The sequence below is a fragment of the Lutjanus erythropterus genome, chromosome 23 (assembly GCF_056507025.1).
Source record: "Lutjanus erythropterus isolate fLutEry1 chromosome 23, fLutEry1.hap2, whole genome shotgun sequence".
Taxonomy (NCBI): Eukaryota; Metazoa; Chordata; class Actinopteri; order Lutjaniformes; family Lutjanidae; genus Lutjanus; species Lutjanus erythropterus.
The window spans coordinates 15,737,301-15,762,295 of record NC_139339.1 but is presented as its reverse complement, the minus strand read 5'-3'; the positions used below and the strand labels follow the sequence as shown (position 1 = coordinate 15,762,295).

General features: G+C 36.0%; 2 protein-coding genes and 1 long non-coding RNA gene across 5 annotated transcripts; all 3 read left to right on the top strand.

Moving 5' to 3' along the window:
* The first annotated feature begins 522 nt into the window (after positions 1–522).
* Positions 523–3,527, top strand: LOC146305856 (uncharacterized). The gene is made up of 5 exons (XM_084713140.1): positions 523–610; positions 1,006–1,038; positions 2,577–2,855; positions 3,025–3,330; positions 3,463–3,527. Exons 1-5 carry the CDS (start codon positions 574–576, stop codon positions 3,525–3,527), a joined length of 720 nt encoding a protein of 239 aa, XP_084569266.1. The 5' UTR covers positions 523–573.
* Positions 3,528–4,813: 1,286 nt separating this feature from the next.
* Positions 4,814–24,142, top strand: LOC146305854 (Fc receptor-like protein 5). The gene is made up of 16 exons (XM_084713138.1): positions 4,814–5,077; positions 6,238–6,480; positions 7,267–7,545; positions 8,213–8,425; positions 9,730–9,968; positions 15,125–15,212; positions 15,666–15,698; positions 17,147–17,425; positions 17,586–17,891; positions 18,880–19,143; positions 20,702–20,980; positions 21,120–21,398; positions 21,535–21,840; positions 22,512–22,772; positions 23,061–23,300; positions 24,138–24,142. The coding sequence occupies exons 1-16, from the start codon at positions 4,921–4,923 to the stop codon at positions 24,140–24,142; spliced, it is 3,471 nt and encodes a 1,156-aa protein (XP_084569264.1). The 5' UTR covers positions 4,814–4,920.
* Positions 10,791–13,155, top strand: LOC146305855 (uncharacterized). 3 transcript variants are annotated; one of them, XR_014769081.1, is made up of 7 exons: positions 10,791–10,860; positions 10,993–11,008; positions 11,101–11,198; positions 11,352–11,399; positions 11,887–11,937; positions 12,476–12,531; positions 12,616–13,155. It is a non-coding gene; the product is annotated as an uncharacterized LOC146305855 (long non-coding RNA). The 3 variants fall into 3 exon arrangements; XR_014769080.1 differs by having other exon boundaries at positions 10,849–11,008; XR_014769079.1 differs by lacking the exons at positions 10,791–10,860; positions 10,993–11,008 and having other exon boundaries at positions 11,042–11,198.
* Positions 24,143–24,995: the final 853 nt, after the last annotated feature.

Genomic DNA, 24,995 nt, shown 5'->3' with positions numbered 1-24,995 from the left:
CCACTCTCACAGCTAGACTCTGTGTCATTAGCAGTATGGAACGTATATGCATTATGTATGTGTATTATTAACAATGCAAACTGCAGCAACTACACATTGTTATCGTCACTCTCAATTTTTGCAACTTGCAATTTTTCCGCCGTACATGATTTGGATTGATTCTTCTTGTATATTTTTGGTATCATTGGCATGATTATTTCTTAAGTCAGTATCTGTTATAATCACAGAGACGTGAAGGTTTTTACTGTTTGCACAAAAGACAGCTGATATGTCTTTGTGAAGTGTGAACATGTCAGTGAGTGTTCTGTGGTCAAAGCGGTCACTGTGGTTTGAGTGAATGAAGGAAGAAGACTCTATCCTGAGTCTGTACTGAAAATGAGAAGACTGAAATTATGCTCTCACATTAATATGACATGTAACTTCTATTTATGCTCTCTCTCTCTCTCTCTCTCTCTCTCTCTCTCTCTCTCTCTCTCTCTCTCTCTCTCTCTCTCTCTGCTTCATCATTATTTTTAATACAAAGTAGACAGTTTCCTCAGAAGCAGAGCGACAGTGTCGGTGCCAGATGTGAGGATGAGGCACACTTTGTTCTGTGTGCTGTGGTTATTCTGTGAGTACAGATAATACATAACTCTCTAATTTTGTGACTTTCAGAGAAAGGATCTTTTTTCTATAATTATGGTAGTTTTGTAAGTCTGATCTTTGTTGCTGATTTATCTTGGTTCAGAGTGGAGGACTATGATGAATGCACTATTTGACTAGTTATTTTTGCATACGGACTGTATTTACACAGCATAGTCTACGGGCTAAGGCATTGTGAATACAACTTTTGAAGTTCATTTAGTTTATCTTTTAATTTTATGTTTCATTTTAGAGGGTTTTTTTTGTTTCCTACTTCTGGCAGCTCACAGAATATCTTAAAAAAAAATGTTTGATCCTATTGATTGATAGTTGCCACTGAATGCGTTTAAATATTGTCTGATGAAGTTTTCATCTTTATTTTAGTGCTGAATACACTCCTCCATGGACATGCTGAAGGTGAACAATAATCTTTTTATATTTTTTCAATATTTACTCACTCAGTATTTATTTCCTTTTTTCACCTACAGTATTGCTCTTAATCACTTCCTCTTTTTTGCATTTGTGTTTTTCTATGCATGGACGACTAGATTAGTGCCGAGAAGTTTCTGTGTACATATTTATGTAGGGAGACCTGATGCTTTATTGACCCTCATGTCAAACTGAAGAGTCTGTTTCCTTCATACAGATGTATTTCAACAGTCTGACACACAAATTCTCATTTTGTGTCGTGAGTCGTCGGTGTTAGAGGGACACGTGTAGTAGCAGCATGAAAGACTAAAGGCACAGAGAAACATATTTAGAAAGACAGCAACAAGATAATAGAGGCCGTATCATTTCATGAGTTTTCATGAGGTTAGTTTAGATTAATCACATAATTCTATGTTGTCTGGTGTTAATGTGAATGTTGTCTGTATTATATGTGACAGACTGATAGCAGATTCATTTCATGAGTTTTCATGAGGTTAGTTTATGTTTATGTTGTCTGGATTATATGTTAACCCTGTGACAGAGTGTGACCTTCCTCTCACCCACTGTGAGCTGGGATAGGCTCCCTGTCATCCTGCAAAAGACAAGTGGGTACAGATAACTGATGGAGAATGTATATTATATATATTATACAGTTATTATACAGTTTCTTTCTTGGAAAAACACAATGAAAATGTACAACTCAGCTCTTCAACACTTAAACACAACTGTTTGCTGTTACAAGTGTAGTGTTCAGTTGTGCAGCAGCAAATTATCATTTAACGGACATTTTACCATATATTTCTTTTATTTGATTGATTTATTAATAAAATATTGTGGTGCTGCAGAGATGTTGTGGCCGACACATCTTATTGTACAGACTTAAGAATCGTTCAACACAAAGCCCCAGAAAAGTCCCACCATTATCAGACCATTATTGTTTCCAGTTTCTATGAATTAAATTCAATGTTAACATCAACAACATCGTTAAATGCAAGTTTAAGTCTAAAACTTTTATTGTATCCTGCCTGTGTGGACTGCAGTATTTAAACTGGACTAAATCACAGTGACAGTAATTTTCCTTTTTTATGTCTTTGTTCTAAATCAAACAGCACAAAGACCAAAGGCTGATCTGAGAGCTGATGTCAGAGACATTCCTGTAGGGGGCAGTGTGACCCTGACCTGCTCTGTGAACACATCATCATCTGACTGGAAATACTTCTGGTACAGAGGAGAGAAAACCTCTGAACCCCTGACTGAACAACATGTTGTTTTCCTCTCAAATGAAAACATCAGAGTGTCACAGGAAGGAATCTACTGGTGCAGAGGAGGAAGAGGAGAGTCACTTTACTACACAGAGTACAGTGATTCAATCAAGATCAATAAATATAGTGAGTTTGATGTTTGTTTTACGAACAGAATTTAAAACTATATTGTATCAATAATTATTGATCAGGCTAAAGAAATTATGTTTTGATGTAGATTTAATGTTTTGTCATTTTTGTATCCTGACATGAATTCTTGAACAGCTGCAAACAAGGCTGTTGTGACTCTGCAACCAAACTGGACTGAAATTTACTCAGAAGAGACGATCACTCTCAGATGTGAGATTGAGGACAGAGGAGACACTGAGTGGACATATGAATGGAATACAACCAGCTCAAAAAAAACTTCAAATCGAGCTAAACTCAGGATTAGATCTGCTGATGTTTCCCACAGTGGAGACTACAGGTGTAAGGGCAGAATGAAAAGTGAACAACAGTCTTCAACAGATTGGAGTGATCCCATCAAACTGACAGTATCAGACAGTAAGTCACATCACATTTATTCTAAATTGAATATGATGCAGTTCATTAAAAGGCTGTTTTGGTAAATAAATATATTAATGTTAATTTAGTTTGTATGTACTGATTGTGCAGGATGCATCTTATCCATTATGAATACATGTGTTCATTCTGAAAAATAATTTTCCAACAGATAAACCCCAGCCTGTCCTCACTGTGTCTCCATCATGGTTGAGTCCTGGAGACTCAGTAACTCTGAACTGTGAGGTTCAACATCCATCTGCAGGATGGAGGTTCTACTGGTATAAGATTGTTCCTGAACTATCAGGCAGATACTCTTACAGCTATGAGCTGCTACCTGACAGCACCAATGAGACTGAACAGGATTCCTACATCGTCCATGGACAGACACACACAGCAGGATATGTGTGCAGAGCTGGAAGAGGAGATCCAGTGTTTTACACTGATTACAGTGAACATAAGTTTGTCTGGTCTGCAGGTCAGTTTGTTTCTGTCCATCCTGTCATTTTCTGTCTTCTTTATTTAGTTGCACAACAGGGAGAAGATGTGTTAAAAGACTCTTGGTTAGTGGTCAGGTAGGCGTATGCACAGAAAAAACTGTCTGGTTCAGGACATGAAAAGCCAAAGACATCAGCAGGTAAAGTGGATGAGGGAAACAAACGGCTTGAGAGCTGAGACAACTCAGACATATAAGAGGGAAAAACTAACTGTATGGGCAACAGTTCAGCATGTTTTAGTGTGAAAATACTCATCTTCTCAATCTTTGATAGATGACAGTTAAAGTAGGCAGTTTCCCACATCACAGACAACAGAAGCTGCATTAAATTTTCATCTTTTTTAAAATATACTCATATGGTAATGTAACGGTTGTATGGATAGGCATAACAGAAGACAGCTGGTGGACAATTTTGTGGCATTTATTGGCTCCTGCAGAAGACATAAAATATTCTTATGGCTTTCTGGACTCTCCCATCTGCACTTCTGGCCCCTCAGCAATCCAAACAGCACTGTGTAATTTACTTTTTTTTTTTTCTCAAAATGCATATGAGTTTATTATCTTAACATTATATTAAACTTTCAAATCACTTTACACATTTCTCTATCAAGAGCTATGAGATTTTGCCAGAAAACTTTTAACCCATTTCAACAGTAAATATCCTAAAAATCATGAAAAACAAAACAAAAACAAAATGTATAACTTAAAAAAGAAAAACACATACCTGCAGAAGACATAAAATATTTTTAAAGCCTTATTGACTCTCCCATCTGCACCTCTGCCCCTAAACATGCAAAATAATTATGTTTACATGAGAAATTACAAGCTGCGCTGCTCCAGTCCACCTGGAGAAGAAGGCAAAAGGTACGTCTGCAGAAGTTACAGCTACTTCAGTGGAGGCCATACTGAACGCTATCAAAGAATCATGAAGAAGTGTGGATGACCTCATGGAGGAAATCAGCAGTCAGATGCAGCAACATAACACCATGCTAGCTTCAAAAGACAAAACTAATCTAAACACAGATTTCTTTTCCTACAAAGATATCCAGATAGGAGTAATCTTGAACAATAAAAAAAATGAATTTCTAATTAACAACATCATCATTATTAGCAAATTTTATATACACAAATGTCTCTTGGAAGCGGCAGAGTGCAGGGAGGTAGTTTCCAATAAAAATAATTCATAGAGATAAAATTCATAAACATTAAAAATAATTACAATAAATGACAAATAAGTCTCAGCAACACAATTTGGAAATAATAATTAATGAAGTGCATTTTTAACTCTGTTACAGTAGCAGGTTTTTAAGGTAGAAATTATATTTTCACCAAATCACTGCACTTTGTTGCAATGTTAACATAATCCTCAACAATTTAACATTTAATCAAAGGAATATTTGCACTGAGAAACTTTTAATCTTAAAGTCACTGTGTTCTGTTTGACACTTTACTACATGTTTTTCAGATTTTCATTCCTCAGCGTCTCTCACAGTGAGTCCTGACAGAGTGCAACACTTCACCAAAGACTCTGTCTCACTGACCTGTGAAGGAAACTCTACTGAGTGGAGAGTAATGAAGTTTACTGAGAACAGCTACACGTCATCCTGCTCCAGGAGGAGAATGACTGGATCCACATGCAACATCGACAGTTACTGGCAGAGTGATGCAGTGTACTGGTGTGAGTCTGGATCAGGAGAGTTCAGCAACGCAGTCAACATCACAGTACAGAGTATGATTTCATTACATTTATTTTCTTTCCTAAATTATTTTAAACATCTCATTATGTGTTTCAACATATATTAAATGTTGAGTATCTTCATTGAGGAGTACAGTTCACTGACATTTTAAGAGTTTGACCAATTACATTTCAATATGATATCTAGATGACTAACAAACAAAATATTTTTTCTATTTTATGTAGATTTTTCTGAATATTTAATTTTTTGTCGCAAAAATCTTGTCTGTCTTTCAGTGTATTTTGTTAAAATGTGTTTCCTTTATAATCCTTTCAAAAAGCTCAAGATTTATGTCACTGAATTGCTTATAGAGCTTATCATTCAAAAATACTATGGTCAAATCTGAAGTCCTCTGCACAGAAGTAAAACTCAGTCAGGTGTTGGTCAAACACAGCTGATGTCAAAGAATCAAAACTGAAGAAAAGACATCTGTACACCTGAAAACTCACCTGTGGACCAACTTCAAACTGCTTTGGTATTTATTTAAACAGTTGTAATTAAACTGAGAATTTTAATGTGATTGTTCAGCAAGTTCTTAAAAACAAAAAAACAAAAGAAATTAAAAAGGTCATTTTGTGACAGCAGCCTTCCACTATTTATTTTACACCATTAACAACCCCATAGACTCACTTCTTATCTATGACTGTAATCAAACCACAAGTGTTTCCTTGAATAAGCCCATTCTGTAAACCACTCTCTCAAATTCAAACTGGCCACTAACAACTTTCATTGTTCTAAATGAATAAACACAGTTAAATATTTCATCAAACTGATTTTAAACATGTACATCAACACAGTCACAGCTTTTATTTCATTTCCAATGAGAGCACAGTCACAAATCTCCCCTGGCTGAAAAAGATTCAATCACCTGATTATGATGAGGAGATGTAGTGTACAATAGATTTGTGTAGATTTATAACATTTATCATGTGAAGGTACTTTTTAATTTGGTCAAACATCAGTTCTACAGTAAGAGATGTAAGTTGAATGTGGACAGGATGAAACATCAGCTTTTATGATCACTTTGAAAAATTAATGTTCATCACAAAGAAAAAACAAAATATGTGTTTTATTCACATACATCCACTCATTCTGAAGTTTGTCAACCAGCTGATCTCTGACTGAAACCTCATTTTCTTTGACTGTTTTACAGATAAAAATATGATCCTGGTTAGTCCTGTCCATCCTGTGACTGAGGGAGATTCTGTCAGTCTGAGCTGCAAATTGAGAGAAGAAAACTTTGTGTCCAATGTGTTTTTCTATCAAAATGGTAAAATCATTCAAAATGATACCAGAAGGGAGCTGAATATCTCTGCAGTGTCAAAGTCAGATGAAGGATTCTACAAGTGTGGACACTCAGGACAAGAGTCAGCACAGAGCTGGATGTCAGTTCAGGGTGAGGAGGAACACTTGATTTTTTTAAATTTGTCCAATACTGAACTGAATCTGAAGTAACATTAGTTTTTGCCGATTTCACCTGTTGGTTTCAGTTGAAAATGTTGTTTCTTTTGAGCTTAAGACAGAGGGTGGGGAGGGTGGATGGACAGACGGACACAGTGCTACTGTGTGTATAGGTGACTCATATTTGTTAACAGAGTGGAGTAACATCATCACATTGACAGTATCACATAAGTTTAACTGTCTGTCAACCACACTTACAATGTCATGTTCTTCTTGTTTTCCATCAGCTAAATAAACAACATTAGATATTTCTCCTGCTTCTAACAATAATGAAATGTCTTACAGAAAACTCAGGAAGAAACTCTGTTTGCTTTTAAACATGTGAACAAAACAAGTGGAAAAGAGCCGTTTTTCAGATTACTGTAGCTCTTGAAATATTATTCTTCACAGTGAAATTAACAGGAAAGAACAAAGACTATCAAGTAACTTATATGGTGGAACAATGGTGCAGTTTAATTTGAATATATTTTTGTGTAGATAAAGAAAAGTAACACAAGAAAATACAGAGGGGTAAAACACACAGCAGAGGTCCTTTGTCAGAATTAAATTAGTATGTATCCTGTATGGATGAATTAAATTCAGTGTTACAACCATTACATAATGCGAGTTTAAGTGTAAAAATTCAATTATTTCCAGCTTGTGTGGGCTAAATTGTTGAAATTGGACTAAATCACAGGGACAGTAATTTTTCCTTTTTATGTCTTTGCTCTGTATCAAACAGCACAAAGACCAAAGGCTGAACTGAGAGCTGATGTCAGAGACATTCCTGTAGGGGGCAGTGTGACCCTGACCTGCTCTGTGAACAAACCATCATCTGACTGGAAATACTTCTGGTACAGAGGAGAGAAAACCTCTGAACCCCTGACTGAACAACATGTTGTTTTCCTCTCAAATGAAAACATCAGAGTGTCACAGGGAGGAATCTACTGGTGCAGAGGAGGAAGAGGAGAGTCACTTTACTACACAGAGTACAGTCATTCAGTCAGGATCAATAAAAACAGTGAGTTTGACATTTGTTTTAGGAACAAAACTTAGAAACTATACTATATTAATATTTGTGATCAGGCTAAAGAAATTATGTTTTGATGTAGATTTAATGTTTTGTCATTTTTGTATCCTGACTTGAATTCTTGAACAGCTGCAAACAAGGCTGTTGTGACTCTGCAACCAAACTGGACTGAATTTTACTCAGGAGAGACGATCACTCTCAGATGTGAGATTGAGGACGGAGGAGACACTGAGTGGACGTATGAATGGACAACAACCAGCTCAAAAGAAACTTCATATCGAGCTGAACTCAGGATTAGTCCTGCTTATACGTACCACAGTGGAGACTACAGGTGTAAGGGCAGAATGAAAAGTGAACAACAGTCTTCAACAGATTGGAGTGATCCCATCAAACTGACAGTATCAGACAGTAAGTCACATCACATTTATTTTAAAGTCAATATGATGCAGTTTTTGGTTCATATATATATTTACATGTAAATCTTTCAGTTTGTATGTACTGATTGTGCAGGATGCATTTGATCCATTATGAATACATGTGTTCATTCTGAAAAATAATTTTCCAACAGGACCCCAGCCTGTCCTCACTGTGTCTCCATCATGGTTGAGTCCTGGAGACTCAGTAACTCTGAACTGTGAGGTTCAACATCCATCTGCAGGATGGAGGTTCTACTGGTATAAGATTGTTCCTGAACTATCAGGCAGATACTCTTACAGCTATGAGCTGCTACCTGACAGCACCAATGAGACTGAACAGGATTCCTACATCGTCCATGGACAGACACACACAGCAGGATATGTGTGCAGAGCTGAAAGAGGAGATCCAGTGTTTTACACTTATTACAGTAATCCTAAGTTTGTCTGGTCTGCAGGTCAGTTTGTTTCTGTCCGTCCTGTCATTTTCTGTCTTCTTTATTTACTTGCACAACAGGGAGAAGATGTGTTAAAAGATTCTTGGTTAGTGGTCAGGTAGGCATATGCACAGAAAAAACTGTCTGGTTCAGGACATGAAAAGCCAAAGACATCAGCAGGTAAAGTGGATGAGGGAAACAAACGGCTTGAGAGCTGAGACAACTCAGACATATAAGAGGGAAAAACTAACTGTATGGGCAACAGTTCAGCATGTTTTAGTGTGAAAATACTCATCTTCTCAATCTCTGATGGATGACAGATAAAAGTAGTTTCCCACATCACAGACAACAGAAGTTGTATCAAAATGCATATGATTTTATTATCTTAACATTATATTACATTTTCAAATTTCTCTGTCAAGAGCTGTGAAATTCTGCCAGAAAACATTTAACAAACAGCACATTTCAACAGTAAATATCCTAAAAATCATGAAAAACGAACCAAACACAAAATTCATAACTTAACAAAGAAAAACACATACCTGCAGAAGACATAAAATACTTTTAAAGCCTTCTTGACTCTCCCATCTGCACCTCTGCCCCAAAAAATGCAAAATAATTATGTTTACATGAGAAATTACAAGCTGCGCTGCTCCAGTCCACCTGGAGAAGAAGGCAAAAGGTACGTCTGCAGAAGTTACAGCTACTTCAGTGGAGGCCATACTGAACGCTATCAAAGAATCGTGAAGAAGTGTGGACGACCTCATGGAGGAAATCAGCAGTCAGATGCAGCAACATAACACCATGCTAGCTTCAAAAGACAAAACTAATCTAAACACAGATTTCTTTTCCTACAAAGATATCCAGATAGGAGTAATCTTGAACAATAAAACAATTGAATTTCTAATTAACAACATCATCATTATTAGCAAATTTTATATACACAAATGTCTCTCGGAAGAGGCAGAGTGCAGGGAGGTAGTTTCCAAAGAAGAAAATAATAAAATGATGTTAAATAAAAATAATTCATAGAGATAAAATTCATAAACATTAAAAATAATTACATTAAATGACAAATAAGTTTCAGCAACACAATTTGGAAATAATAATTAATGAAGTGCATTTTTAACTCTGTTACAGTAGCAGGTTTTTAAGATAGAAATCATAGTTTCACCAAATCACTGCACTTTGTTGCAATGTTAACATAATCCTCAACAATTTAACATTTAATCAAAGGAATATTTGCACTGAGAAACTTTTAATCTTAAAGTCACTGTGCTCTGTTTGACACTTTACTACATGTTTTTCAGATTTTCATTCCTCAGCGTCTCTCACAGTGAGTCCTGACAGAGTGCAACACTTCACCAAAGACTCTGTCTCACTGACCTGTGAAGGAAACTCTGCTGACTGGAGAGTGAAGTTTACTGAGAACAGCTACCTGTCATCCTGCTCCAGGAGGAGAATGACTGGATCCACATGCAACATCTACAGTGACTGGCAGAGTGATGCAGTGTACTGGTGTGAGTCTGGATCAGGAGAGTTCAGCAACGCAGTCAACATCACAGTACAGAGTATGATTTCATTACATTTATTTTCCTTCATAAATTATTTTAAACATCCTGTTATATTTTTCATCGTACATTAGATGGATAAAAGATTACTTTTACTGTAAGACAAATTAGTTGTCATACATAAGATAAAAATTCAGATTTCTCGATCACTCTGTAAAGTACATAACTATTGCAAAGAAATTATGTGTGTGTTCTGTTCTCATCTTTCTCTGTTCACTCATTCTGAAGTTTGTCAACCAGCTGATCTCTGACTGAAACCTCATTTTCTTTGACTGTTTTACAGATAAAAATATGATCCTGGTTAGTCCTGTCCATCCTGTGACTGAGGGAGATTCTGTCAGTCTGAGCTGCAAATTGAGAGAAGAAAACTTTGTGTCCAATGTGTTTTTCTATCAAAATGATAAAATCATTCAAAATGATACCAGAAGGGAGCTGAATATCTCTGCAGTGTCAAAGTCAGATGAAGGATTCTACAAGTGTGGACACTCAGGACAAGAGTCAGCACAGAGCTGGATGTCAGTTCAGGGTGAGGAGGATTCAAACTATTTTTAAAGTATTTGTCCAAAACCTAAATTAACTAAATCTAGAGTAACATTAGTTTCAGCTGATTTCACATGTTGTGTATTTTATTTATATCTCTATATTTGTAAATGTATGTTTTGTATTAACTATGTCTTGATATGACTCTCATCTTTATTAAAGCACTTTGTGGATTCAGTTTAAGAAAAGTGCTTTATAAGTTTATTAACAGTTAATATTTATTATTTATTACAGCAGTGTTCAGGACTGAAGACTCTTCATCTCCTGTAACGCTGATTGTCAGGCTGGTTTGTGGAATCATATTTATTATTATTCTGATCCTTTTGTACTGCAGATCATCCAAGGGTGAGATCTTCTTCTATTATTATATTTTATTCTTTAATTTCTCAAATACACACATTCTGATCTCATGAGATAGAAGAGCAGTATAACAACTTACAACATAAAACCATCTAACATCAAATGTCTTTTTCACAGATTCATGTTTTAACAGGTTGGTTCAACACTCTCTTCTCTCATTTTGAACACAACAGCAACACACTTCATCTTCATATTTTAATGTTTCATATTTGCTTCATGTTTTAGGTCAATCCAGTCTGAGAGCACCAATCAGGGCTCTGACACACATCATGTGATCAACCAGAATGAGGCTCAACATGATCAATACTCCACTCTTCGCCATGGTAACCCTTTAAACCCATCATATATGTGATGATGATGATGATGATGATGATGATGATGATGATGATGATGATGATGATGATGATATAGGATTATTAGTATCATGTAGTCAAATTGATTAATCTGTCCTTGTTTTGATTTTCACTGCTCTGTAGGTGATGTTTGTCTCTATGAATCAATCAGAAGCCCTGAACACACTGAAGGTGGTACAGTATGAACCTTTTTATTCACTGCAAAAATGTCGTATCAAATCTGTGAAAAACATTTTAGATATGAGGTTTCTTTTGCTTGTGGTAAACAAATCTGTCTGACAGTGCACTTGATCAGATTTCTTAAAATAAGTCCAGATGTCCAGCTACCAGAAGGCTTCAAACAAGATCAAATATCTTAGAATAATATTAGTATTATTCTTGTTTGTACATAACAAAATGTCACAGAGGCATTTAGACTTCTTGGCGAAACAGGTTTTGAATTTTCAAGTCCGCTTACGATCGAGTCACTACGCCAAGTGACTGTTGTACTGTGGCTGGAGTCATGCCAATGTCAATCAGTGGGTCCACCAGTTTGGTTCAAATTGCAACATCTCATCAACTGTTTTGTACAGACATTCATATGAGAGGATGGAATTAATTAATTTAATGTAAATAAACTGATTAATTTGACTTTGACTTGATTTTCACTGCTCTGTAGGTGATGCTCATCTCTATGAATCATTCAAAGGCTCTGAAGGCACAGAAATTGGTACAGTATTCACCTTTTTATTAACATGCACTGCTAAAATTCCCTATCAAGTCTAACTTTCTCTTGCTTGCAGCAAGTAAATCTGCCAGTGCACTGAATAAGATTTCTTAAAATTAGTCAGCATGTCCAGCTACCAGAAGTCTTAAAAGAAGATGCATCAATATTAGCAGTATTCTTCTTTCAGACCTTCACACAGGCAGTACTTTATTCTGTCAAGTATCAGATTTATGTATGCTCTGCCACTCAGAGGGAGTTGACACTTGAATAGGCCGGATGTAACACATGCAGTATGTTCCTTGTTTCTAACTAAACATCACCTCAAAGAAGATAAAATTGTTAATTAAGACAAGTCAAATTACATTAAGTTGAAATAAGTAACATTATCTATTCAAATTCATATCATATTATTATAAAATCATCATTATCTTTTCATTATCTTGAAAATAGAGTTTTTGCAGTGGATGTTAGAAAGGCAACAACAGCATGAATCAAAGGAAGTGATTTCTCAAACTAAAAAACATGTATATTTCTAATACAGATGACTGCCAGGATGCTGCATCTTCTTCAGTTTAACTTCAAACGTTGCAAAGAAGGGTGAGTACTTCAAATAACTGCAGTAAATATAAAATAGTGTAGAGATGTTTTGGCCTGAAGTGCATTCATCTGATATCTTAACAGGGAAGCAACATGAACCAGTGCAGAGCTCCGTTTACTCTGATGTGAAGATCTGAACTGCGAGTACAGACAGTCATCTTGAGTAGCTACGACATACAACCACTGGGTGTCACCAGAGTTTGTTATTGACTAATCTTACACATATCCAGGGCCTTTTAGACTTATGGGGGTTTTTTTTGTTTTCTTCCTGGTCTGTAAATACATGTGCATGGAGCAAGTTGTTCCAACAGTTTGATGCAGTATTTTCAAGCTTTATCACCAAGTTATAGTCCAGCTTTAAAGTCAGTATCAGCATTTTTTAGTGTTAGACAAGAAAGATCCAGGATGAGACTCAACTTTCTCCAGAGTTGCTTGCAGCAGCTTTAAGAAATGTAAACATCTGCAATCAAACATCATATCTTATTACCTGTACATGTTGTCCTGTCTTTTTAAAAAGTATTTGATAGTTACTTTATGTGTTTTATTTTCACCTCAACAGATTTATATTTGTACATTTAAAATCTTTTTGATCTTTCTACGCATCAATAAACAGTTTTTACAGCAGTAAGGTGTCAGTTGAGTTTATAATTGTCTTTTTGACTGGACAAAACTTTAAAGCTTCTGTAAACTCACACTCTTGTCAAAACCGTTCAGCTGTTCTGTGGATTGTTCAAAGAAACTGAGACATTCTGTAGCATAAATCAATTTATTCATCAATTCATATATGTGCTAACAGACAAACCTAATTTGGACGACTGATTGCTAACAGATTATAAGACTGTTGTTTATCCAGATGATCTTTATATCATGGGATCATACTTGTATTTAATTCATATTTCAGTAATGTAACAGGACTTGTGCTTGACTTCAGATTTTCAGGACTCTTTCCACCACAGCACATATTCTAGCGTCTGATAGGAGAGCAGTGGATTTCTTAATATGACGACTTCTGAGCTGGTCTGTGCTCCGAGTTTAATGGACTGAACCTGGATGACTGATTATTATAAACATGTCCAGAGCTGCAGAGACTAACCTGTCGTACTAAATGGACAAAGAGACAGGAGGGAGAACTCATACTCACATAAAGATAAAGATCAGGTCAGTCTGCACATATAAGAAACCAAGATTTGTAACGATAACCGTAGTAATATTTAGTGCATCATCTCCATTAATTTTTTTATTTATTGTGTTAACATGTAGTTGTATTGTGAGCCTGTGTGCTATAAATAAGTATATGTGATTCAATATAACTATAAAGATGACATTTGCATACATGTTTAACACAAAATACAGGCACCTTATTTCGATTCAATGGTCCTCTGTTTCATGTATGTGCCTTTTTAAGGGACAAACAAACTTTTAAACAAGAAACAAGTTAACATATAAAATGAACTAATATATAGCTGGTGTAATATATGGATCACTGCTGCCTCACAAAGAGTCAGTAATCCTTGATGTTATTTGTACAGGCTGCTGCATGAAGTGATTAATGTCAAGGATTTAAAAGACCTAAAATAAATGAACACATTTCCCTCTTAAATTAATAACCCACTTGTCTATAGTGCACTTTTAAAGGAACAGATAAAACCACAGTTAGATTATTCCATGTTCATACTTTAAATCACAAAGTCACTCAATCTGTTGTCTTCAATTAGACAAAACTTTCTACACAACTTCTCCATCATTGAAGAATGGCATTAACAGCACCATCTAGTGGCTCGTAATAAGATACCATCGTATCTCTTGAACCTATTATTCAATCACTCCAGGTTTTGGGTGTTTACAGTGATGTTAATATTCTGGTTTACACTTACTGTGTGCAGTTATCTTAAGCTGATGTTCTGGTATGGAGTTACAGTTACAATCGGTGCTGTTGCAGCATTTTTGGTGGTGCTGTTGCTGTTTTGGGGTGAAGAGAGAGACAGGAGGGAGGGGAGAGTAAGAGATTACAGGAATTAAAACAGGTGTAATGTGTGTACGGAGCTGTGTGTGGACTTCACTAAAACCCACAAGTTGTTGATGATTTATTCCTGCTCACACACCCACATCATTTACACTGGGACTCTTTTAAGTAAGACCCATGAGATGCAGCAGCAGATGCAGTTTCTTCCCCTTTTCACAATATGGGGTACTGAGGGTACACTGATTAAAGGAAAAAATATATAAACTACTTTAGCATAAAGCTGAATCATAACAAAATATGAGAAAAGTTGAATTAGTGAATATTTTCTGAGAGCACTAACACACACCCTCACTGCAATACAGGCACTGTGGATGCAAGAATAATGGACATATACTGAATAACATGCGCCAATTCACCATCTTGCAGTAGACAGGAAGCGTGAACATGTCAGACATGCTGTGGTCAAAACCACTATGGTTGTTTGAGTTATGTGTGAAAAGGAAGGAGGAAGAGACCGAACTAAGAAACAAGAAGAATGAGAGGTTGGATTAAAATTGTGTGCCTACATTTATATGAAATGTAACCTCTCTCTCTTCTCTCTCTCTGCTTCATTATTATTATTATTATTAGTGCAAACGTTTCCTCAGAAGCAGAGCGACAGTGTCGGTGCTGGATGTGAGGATGAGGCACACTTTGCTCTGTGTGCTGTGGTTATTCTGTGAGTACATCACTAACTCTCTCATTTTGTGATTTTCAGAGGGAGAATCAATTTTTTCGTTGTTGTTGTTGTTTGCTTGTTTGTTTTTTCTATCATTATGGTAGTTTTGTACGTCTGATCTTTGTTGCTGATTTATCTTGGTTCAGAGTGGAGGACTATGATGAATACACTACTCCACTAGTTATTTTTACACACATACTGTATTTGCACAAAGAATATACAGTCTATGGCCTGAGGCATTTTGAATACAGCATTTGAAGTTAATTTAGTTTCGTTTTTATTTTGTATGTTTCACTTTAAAGTTTTTTTGTTTTGTTTTTTTCTTTATTTCCTATCATTCAAGCAGCTCACAGAATATCACCACAGAAATATTTGATCCTGTTGATTGATCAGCAACACTTACAACTGAATGTGTTTAAATATTGTCTGATGAAGTTTTCATCTTTATTTTAGTGCTGAATACACTCCTCCATGGACATGCTGAAGGTGAACAATAATCTTTTTATCTGTTTTTTCAGTATTTACTCACTCAGTATTTATTTCCTTTTTTCACCTACAGTATTGCTCTTAATCACTTCCTCTTTTTTGCGTTTGTGTTTTTCTATGCATGGACGACTAGATTAGTGCCGAGAAGTTTCTGTGTACATATTTATGTAGGGAGACCTGATGCTTTATTGACCCTCATGTCAAACTGAAGAGTCTGTTTCCTTCATACAGATGTATTTCAACAGTCTGACACACAAATTCTCATTTTGTGTCGTGAGTCGTCGGTGTTGGAGGGACACGTGTAGTAGCAGCATGAAAGACTAAAGGCATAGAGAAATATATTTAGAAAGACAGCAACAAGATGATAGAGGCCGTATCATTTCATGAGTTTTCATGAGGTTAGTTTATGTTTATGTTGTATAGATTATATGTTAACCCTGTGACAGACTGACAACCTGTCAGAGTGTGACCTTCCTCTCACCCACTGTGAGCTGGGATAGGCTCCCTGTCACCCTGTAAAAGACAAGTGGGTACAGATAACTGATGGAGAATGTATATTATATATATTATACAGTTATTATACAGTTTCATTCTTGGAAAAACACAATGAAAATGTACAACTCAGCTCTTCAACACTTAAACACAACTGTTTGCTGTTACAAGTGTAGTGTTCAGTTGTGCAGCAGCAAATTATCATTTAACGGACATTTTACCATATATTTCTTTTATTTGATTGATTTATTAATAAAATATTGTGGTGCTGCAGAGATGTTGTGGCCGACACATCATATTGTACAGACTTAAGAATCATTCAACACAAAGCCCCAGAAAAGTCCCACCATTATCAGACCATTATTGTTTCCAGTTTCTATGAATTAAATTCAATGTTAACATCAACAACATCGTTTAATGCAAGTTTAAGTCTAAAACTTTTATTGTATCCTGCCTGTGTGGACTGCAGTATTTAAACTGGACTAAATCACAGAGACAGTAATTTTCCTTTTTTATGTCTTTGCTCTGTATCAAACAGCACAAAGACCAAAGGCTGAACTGAGAGCTGATGTCAGAGACTTTCCTGTAGGGGGCAGTGTGACCCTGACCTGCTCTGTGAACACACCATCATCTGACTGGAAATACTTCTGGTACAGAGGAGAGAAAACCTCTGAACCCCTGACTGAACAACATGTTGTTTTCCTCTCAAATGAAAAAATCAGTGTGTCACAGGAAGGAATCTACTGGTGCAGAGGAGGAAGAGGAGAGTCACTTTACTACACAGAGTACAGTAATCCAATCAAGATCAATAAAAACAGTGAGTTTGACATTTGTTTTAGGAACAAAATTTAACAACTATATTGTATTAATGATTATTGATTATGCTGAAGAAATTATGTTTTGATATAGATTTAATTTTTTGTCATTCTTGTATCCTGACTTGAATTCTTGAACAGCTGCAAACAAGGCTGTTGTGACTCTGCAACCAAACTGGACTGAAATTTACTCAGGAGAGACAATCACTCTCAGATGTGAGATTGAGGACAGAGGAGACACTGAGTGGACGTATAAATGGAAAACACCCAGCTCAAAAGAAACTTCATATCGAGCTGAACTCAGGATTAGTCCTGCTTATACGTACCACAGTGGAGACTACAGGTGTAAGGGCAGAATGAAAAGTGAACAACAGTCTTCAACAGATTGGAGTGATCCCATCAAACTGACAGTATCAGACAGTAAGTCACATCACATTTATTTTAAAGTGAATATAATGCAGTTTGTGGCTCATATATATATTTACATGTAAATCTTTCAGTTTGTATGTACTGATTGTGCAGGATGCATTTGATCCATTATGAATACATGTGTTCATTCTTAAAAATAATTTTCCAACAGATAAACCCCAGCCTGTCCTCACTGTGTCTCCATCATGGCTGAGTCCTGGAGACTCAGTAACTCTGAACTGTGAGGTTCAACATCCATCTGCAGGATGGAGGTTCTACTGGTATAAGATTGTTCCTGAACTATCAGACAGATACTCTTACAGCTCTGAGCTGCTACCTGACAGCACCAATGAGACTGAACAGGATTCCTACATCGTCCATGGACAGACACACACAGCAGGATATGTGTGCAGAGCTGGAAGAGGAGATCCAGTGTTTTACACTTATTACAGTAAACCAAAGTTTGTCTGGTCTGCAGGTCAGTTTGTTTCTGTCTGTCCTGTCATTTTCTGTCTTCTTTATTTACTTGCACAACAGGGAGAAGATGTGTTAAAAGACTCTTGGTTAGTGGTCAGGTAGGCGTATGGACAGAAAAAACTGTCTGGTTCAGGACATGAAAAGCCAAAGACGTCAGCAGGTAAAGTGGATGAGGGAAACAAACGGCTTGAGAGCTGAGACAACTCAGACATATAAGAGGGAAAAACTAACTGTATGGGCAACAGTTCAGCATGTTTTAGTGTGAAAATACTCATCTTCTCAATCTTTGATAGATGACAGTTAAAGTAGGCAGTTTCCCACATCACAGACAACAGAAGTATTAAATTTTCATCTTATTTAAAATATACTCATATGGTAATGTAACGGGTGTATGGATAGGCATAACAGAAGACAGCTGGTGGACAATTTTCTGACATTTATTGGCTCCTGCAGAAGACATAAAATATTCTTATGGCTTTCTAGACTCTCCCATCTGCACTTCTGGCCCCTCGGCAATCCAAAACAGCACCATCTGATTTACTTTTTTTTTCTCAAAATGCATATGATTTTATTATCTTAACATTACATTAAACTTTCAAATCACTTTACACATTTCTCTATCAAGAGCTATGAAATTTTACCTGAAAACATTTAACAAACAGCACATTTCAACAGTAAATATCCTAAAAAGCATGAAAATGATGTTAAATAAAAATAACTTCACAAACACTCAAACATTTTTAGTTAAACGACAAATAAGTTTCAGCAACATAATTTGGAAATAATAATTAATGAAGTGCATTTTTAACTCTGTTACAGTAGCAGGTTTTTAAGATAGAAATCATAGTTTCACTAAATCACTGCACTTTGTTGCAATGTTAACATAATTCTCAGCAATTTAACATTAAAGCAAAGGAATATTTGCACTGAGAAACTTTTAATCTTAAACTCACTGTGCTCTGTTTGACACTTTACTACATGTTTTTCAGATTTTCATTCCTCAGCGTCTCTCACAGTGAGTCCTGACAGAGTGCAACACTTCACCAAAGACTCTGTCTCACTGACCTGTGAAGGAAACTCTGCTGACTGGAGAGTGAAGTTTACTGAGAACAGCTACACATCATCCTGCTCTGACTGGTGGACAATGACTGGATCCACATGCAACATCTACAGTGACTGGCCACATGATGCAGTGTACTGGTGTGAGTCTGGATCAGGAGAGTTCAGCAACGCAGTCAACATCACAGTACAGAGTATGATTTCATTACATTTATTTTCTTTCATAAATTATTTTAAACATCTCATTATGTGTTTCAACATATATTAAATGTTGAGTATCTTCATTGAGGAGTACAGCTCACTGACATTTTAAGAGTTTGGCCAATTACAATACAATATGACATCTAGATGACTAACATTATACATTTTTTTTTTCTATTTTATGTACATTTTTCTGTAGATTAAATTATTTGCCAGAGAAAAAAAAAATGTTACTTGCAAGTGTATTTTGTTAACTTTTGTTTTCTATAAAATCCTTTGAAAAAGCTCAGGATTTATGTCACTGAATTGCTTATAGAGCTTATCATTCCAAAATATTATGCAGTCAGGTAAAATCTGAAGTCCTCTGTACAGAAGTAAAACTCAGTCAGGTGTTGGTCAAACACAGCTGATGTCAAAGAATCAAAACTGAAGAAAAGACATCTGTACACCTGAAAACTCACCTGTGGATCAACCTCAAACTGCTTTTGTATTTATTTAAACAGTTGTAAACTGCAAATAATATGTCATTTTTGAGAATTTTAATGTGTTTGTGCAGCAAGCTTTTAAAAACCAAAACAGACAAAAGAAATTAAAAAGGTCATTTTATGACAGTAGCCTTCCACTATTTATTTTACACCATTAACAACCCCATAGACTCACTTCTTATCTATGACTGTAATCAAACCACAAGTGTTTCCTTGAATAAGCCCATTCTGTAAACCACTCTCTCAAATTCAAACTGGCCACTAACAACTTTCATTGTTCTAAATGAATAAACACAGTTAAGTATTTCATCAAACTGATTTTAAACATGTACATCAACACAGTCACAGCTTTTATTTCATTTCCAATGAGAGCACAGTCACAAATCTCCCCTGGCTGAAAAAGATTCAATCACCTGATTATGATGAGGAGATGTAGTGTACAATAGATTTGTGTAGATTTATAACATTTATATCAGTCATCACCATTAAAGTCATGTGAAGGAACTTTTTAATTTGGTCAAACATTACTTCTACAGTAAGAGATGTAAGTTGAATGTAGACAAGAGGAAACATCAGTTTTTATGATCACTTCTTCAAATTAATGTTCATTACAAAGAAAAAACAAAATATGTGATAGGAAGAAACTCTGTTTGCTTTTAAACATGTGAACAAAACAAGTGGAAAGGAGCCGTTTTTCAGATTACTGTAGCTCTTGAAATATTATTCTTCACAGGGAAATGTACAAGAAAGAACAAAGACTATCAAGTAACTTATATGGTGGAACAATGGTGCAGTTTAATTTTAATATATTTTTGTGTAGATAAAGAAAAGTAACACAAGAAAATACAGAGGGGTAAAACAAACAGCAGAGGTCCTTTGTCAGAATTAAATTAGTATGTATCCTGTATGGATGAATTAAATTCAGTGTTACAACCATTACATAATGCGAGTTTAAGTGTAAAAAATCGATTATTTCCTGTCTGTGTGGGCTAAATTGTTGAAATTGGACTAAATCACAGGGACAGTAATTTCTTTCCTTTTTATGTCTTTGTTCTAAATCAAACAGCACAAAGACCAAAGGCTGATCTGAGAGCTGATGTCAGAAACATTCCTGTAGGGGGCAGTGTGACCCTGACCTGCTCTGTGAACAAACCATCATCTGACTGGAAATACTTCTGGTACAGAGGAGAGAAAACCTCTGAACCCCTGACTGAACAACATGTTGTTTTCCTCTCAAATGAAAAAATCAGTGTGTCACAGGAAGGAATCTACTGGTGCAGAGGAGGAAGAGGAGAGTCACTTTACTACACAGAGTACAGTGATTCAATCAGGATCAAGAAAAACAGTGAGTTTGATGTTTGTTTTAGGAACAAAATATAGAAACTATACTATATTAATATTTTTTGATCAGGCTAAAGAAATTATGTTTTGATGTAGATTTAATGTTGTGTCATTTTTGTATCCTGACTTGAATTCTTGAACAGCTGCAAACAAGGCTGTTGTGACTCTGCAACCAAACTGGTCTGAAATATACAGAGGAGAGACGATCACTCTCAGATGTGAGATTGAGGACAGAGGAGACACTGAGTGGACGTATGAATGGAAAACAACCAGCTCAAAAAAAACTTCAAATCGAGCTGAACTCAGGATTAGATCTGCTGATGTTTCCCACAGTGGAGACTACAGGTGTAAGGGCAGAATGAAAAGTGAACAACAGTCTTCAACAGATTGGAGTGATCCCATCAAACTGACAGTATCAGACAGTAAGTCACATCACATTTATTTTAAAGTCAATATGATGCAGTTTTTGGTTCATATTGTTTTATGTACTGATTGTGCAGGATGCATTTGATCCATTATGAATACATGTTTTCATTCTTAAAAATAATTTTCCAACAGATAAACCCCAGCCTGTCCTCACTGTGTCTCCATCATGGCTGAGTCCTGGAGACTCAGTAACTCTGAACTGTGAGGTTCAACATCCATCTGCAGGATGGAGGTTCTACTGGTATAAGATTGTTCCTAAACTACCAGACAGATACTCTTACAGCTATGAGCTGCTACCTGACAGCACCAATGAGACTGAACAGGATTCCTACATCGTCCATGGACAGACACACACAGCAGGATATGTGTGCAGAGCTGGAAGAGGAGATCCAGTGTTTTACACTCATTACAGTGAACCAAAGTTTGTCTGGTCTGCAGGTCAGTTTGTTTCTGTCTGTACTGTCAAGGAGCAGATATTATGTGATCACTGTGATTCATCCATTTTCTGTCTGTGACCAATGAATTTGTTGGTAAATAATAAACTGTGTGTACAATTATTCTTCCCAACTGGAAATATCAATTGATTATGGTAATCCTGATCTTTACTGTCTGGTTTACTGGGTGGTTTTACATCCTGGACTGGACAGATTATCTTTGTTTCCTTCTGTTGTCACATTTTAACTTCTGTCATGAAAAACACCAAAAAGAGACAGAAGATTTTCACTGAAACTTTACTTTTCTTGATGATAAGTACTTTATACACTTAAACTTATCTTCCTGCTTACACTTATTTTTACTAACCAAACAGGCAAAATATGTTTTAGTTAAAGACACTTGATAGACAAAACAGTCAAATTCATTTATTGAAAAACAAAGAAGTCAGCAGGACAACAGATTAAGAAAATAAACAGATAATTCAGAAAAATAAAAGAAAAACACTACCTATACAGAAACAATGTAATACATTTTAAGATGAAATAGTCATCCCCTGTATCTTTGAAAGATGACCAAAGTAAGTTTGATGCAAAAAAATGGCAAATAAATATTTGCATTGCAGCATTTTAATCTGAAAATCACCGTTTGACCTGTTGTTACATGATGTTTTTCAGATTTTCATTCCTCAGCGTCTCTCACAGTGAGTCCTGACAGAGTGCAACACTTCACCAAAGACTCTGTCTCACTGACCTGTGAAGGAAACTCTGCTGACTGGAGAGTGATGAAGTTTACTGGGAACAGCTACGTGTCATCCTGCTCCTGGACGATGACTAAACCTACATGCAACATAAACAGTAAATGGCCACATGATGCAGTGTACTGGTGTGAGTCTGGATCAGGAGAGTTCAGCAACGCAGTCAACATCACAGTACAGAGTATGATTTCATTACATTTTCTTTCTTTTTTTTCTAAATTATTTTAAAAATCCTGTTATATTTTTCATCATACATTAGATGGTTAAATAGGTTAATTTTACTGTAAGACACATTAGTTGTCAGTACAGAAGATAAAATTTCAGATTTCTTGATCCTCTGTAAAGTACAAAAGTATTGCAAAGAAATTATGTGTGTGTTCTGTTCTCATCTTTCTCTGTTCACCCATTCTGAAGTTTGTCAACCAGCTGATCTCTGACTGAAACCTCATTTTCTTTGACTGTTTTACAGATAAAAATATGATCCTGGTTAGTCCTGTCCATCCTGTGACTGAGGGAGATTCTGTCAGTCTGAGCTGCAAATTGAGAGAAGAAAACTTTGTGTCCAATGTGTTTTTCTATCAAAATGATAAAATCATTCAAAGGGACACCAGAAGGGAGCTGAATATCTCTGCAGTGTCAAAGTCAGATGAAGGATTCTACAAGTGTCGAAACTCAGAAGAGTCGGCACAGAGCTGGATGTCAGTTCAGGGTGAGGAGGATTCAAACTATTTTTTATGTAAACAGGTTTTCTGTCTGGGAAAGAAACTTGGTTCAACACATCATCATTCAATAATCATATCCTTTTTATATATATATATATTTTGGGGCCTTTATTATCTATATTTATGCCTTTATTTTAGACAGGACAGCTGAAGTGAAGACAGGAACGTTGGAGAGAGAGTCTTGAACCCACAGCCTCAGTACATGAGGATAACACTCTACCAACTGAACTATCAGGCCACCCTTAGTTTGAATTTAAAGTAGCAGATGACTTCATTTTTTGGGCTCTGTAAAAAAAAAAGAATGCTGCCTGTTAAGCTGAAAAGAGTTTGCATCAGTGGTGGTGACATCATTTATTATGAATGATTGGGATGTGATTGGGATTATTGGATGTACGTTCCAAGTTGTCCAAGACAGCAAATCAAATCACATTACCAAGGTCTCTTTCCCACACCTGATGAATTGCAAGTGGGCCACAAGAAGAGTTCAGTAACAAAGTATGAAGCTTAGACACCAAACCACTTGACTGGACACCGACATCTAAAATGACATGAAGCTCATGGCTGTGTAAAGGATGGTCCCAGGGTTGCTGAGTTGCAGGAACAGGAAAAATGAAGAACCGGGTAAATCAAATGATATTTGCAAATCACTGAATGCTCTGACGCCCTCCTTATTACAGATGTCAGACAAAATATGATTTCCTCTGTTGCTCCGCTGGGGAAATGTAAAGGAGACACCTCCAGTAAGGAGGGCAAAATTATAAAAGATAGGACTGTGAGTGTGCCACTTTAGCTGAGAGCGAGTTGCTTTTTCTGTCTTTTGCCAGGTTGATGAGAGGAAAAACATTATGGGGCCCAGTTTAGATTTTGAACATTTACGAGAGAGATTAGAGTGTAAGAGGTTTCGATGAGGAGAGGCCAAATTCTCCTCAATAGCCCCCCATGACGTCGCTACATTGGGGTCAAACTGATACTTGTAGTTATACCTTACTATGTCTTGTTGCATCTTTTGTATTGTTTTTTTCTTGCACTGATGGATGCATCAAGTAATCATCTTTTCTATGTGTTATTGTCACATCCATTTAGGTTAAAATCAGTTTTAATGTTGAGGAGGCGACATGCAATGATGCAAAATAAAAATAATAAATAATTCTCCTCAAATGCATTAAAATAAAAGTGTCGAGCCTGTTGTGAAAATGTAACGAGGAGAAAGTACAGATATTTGAGCTAAAATGTAAAGAGCAAAGGTATAAGTTTTTCAGAAAAATAAATACTTGAGTAAAGTACATATGCCTAAAAAAATCTGCTTAAGTACAGTAACTAAATATTTGTACCTAGTTACTTCCCACCTCTGCATGTTGGTGTATTTATTCTACGATAAGTGTTAACCTGTGTATAAAAATATGTACGACAGCAGAGATTTTCGTTGTGTATATATACATGGATGTGTGTTATACTTCTGAATTTGTATTTGTTTTAGTATTTCTATATTTTGTAGTTTTGTCTTTATTATGGATTGATGTAACATATCATATCATATTTTTAAAGCTTTTTTAAATTCATCTTAAGAAACAAGCTTTATAAATTTGTTAACAGTTATTTATTATTTATTATAACAGTGTCGAGACCTGAAGACTCTTCATCTTCATCTGTATCGCTGATTGTTGGGCTGCTTTGTGGAATCA

Bases quoted from the DNA above. Each gene is read 5' to 3' on its own strand.
- LOC146305856 (XM_084713140.1), top strand. From the start codon at position 574: ATGAGGCACACTTTGTTCTGTGTGCTGTGGTTATTCT. The intron at 1,039-2,576 runs GTGAACAATAAT...ATTCTTGAACAG, and splicing joins CCTCCATGGACATGCTGAAG to CTGCAAACAAGGCTGTTGTG. The intron at 2,856-3,024 runs GTAAGTCACATC...ATTTTCCAACAG, and splicing joins CAAACTGACAGTATCAGACA to ATAAACCCCAGCCTGTCCTC.
- LOC146305854 (XM_084713138.1), top strand. From the start codon at position 4,921: ATGAAGTTTACTGAGAACAGCTACACGTCATCCTGCTCCAGGAGGAGA. The intron at 9,969-15,124 runs GTACAGAGTATG...TATTATTATTAG, and splicing joins GCAACGCAGTCAACATCACA to TGCAAACGTTTCCTCAGAAG. The intron at 20,981-21,119 runs GTGAGTTTGATG...ATTCTTGAACAG, and splicing joins AATCAGGATCAAGAAAAACA to CTGCAAACAAGGCTGTTGTG.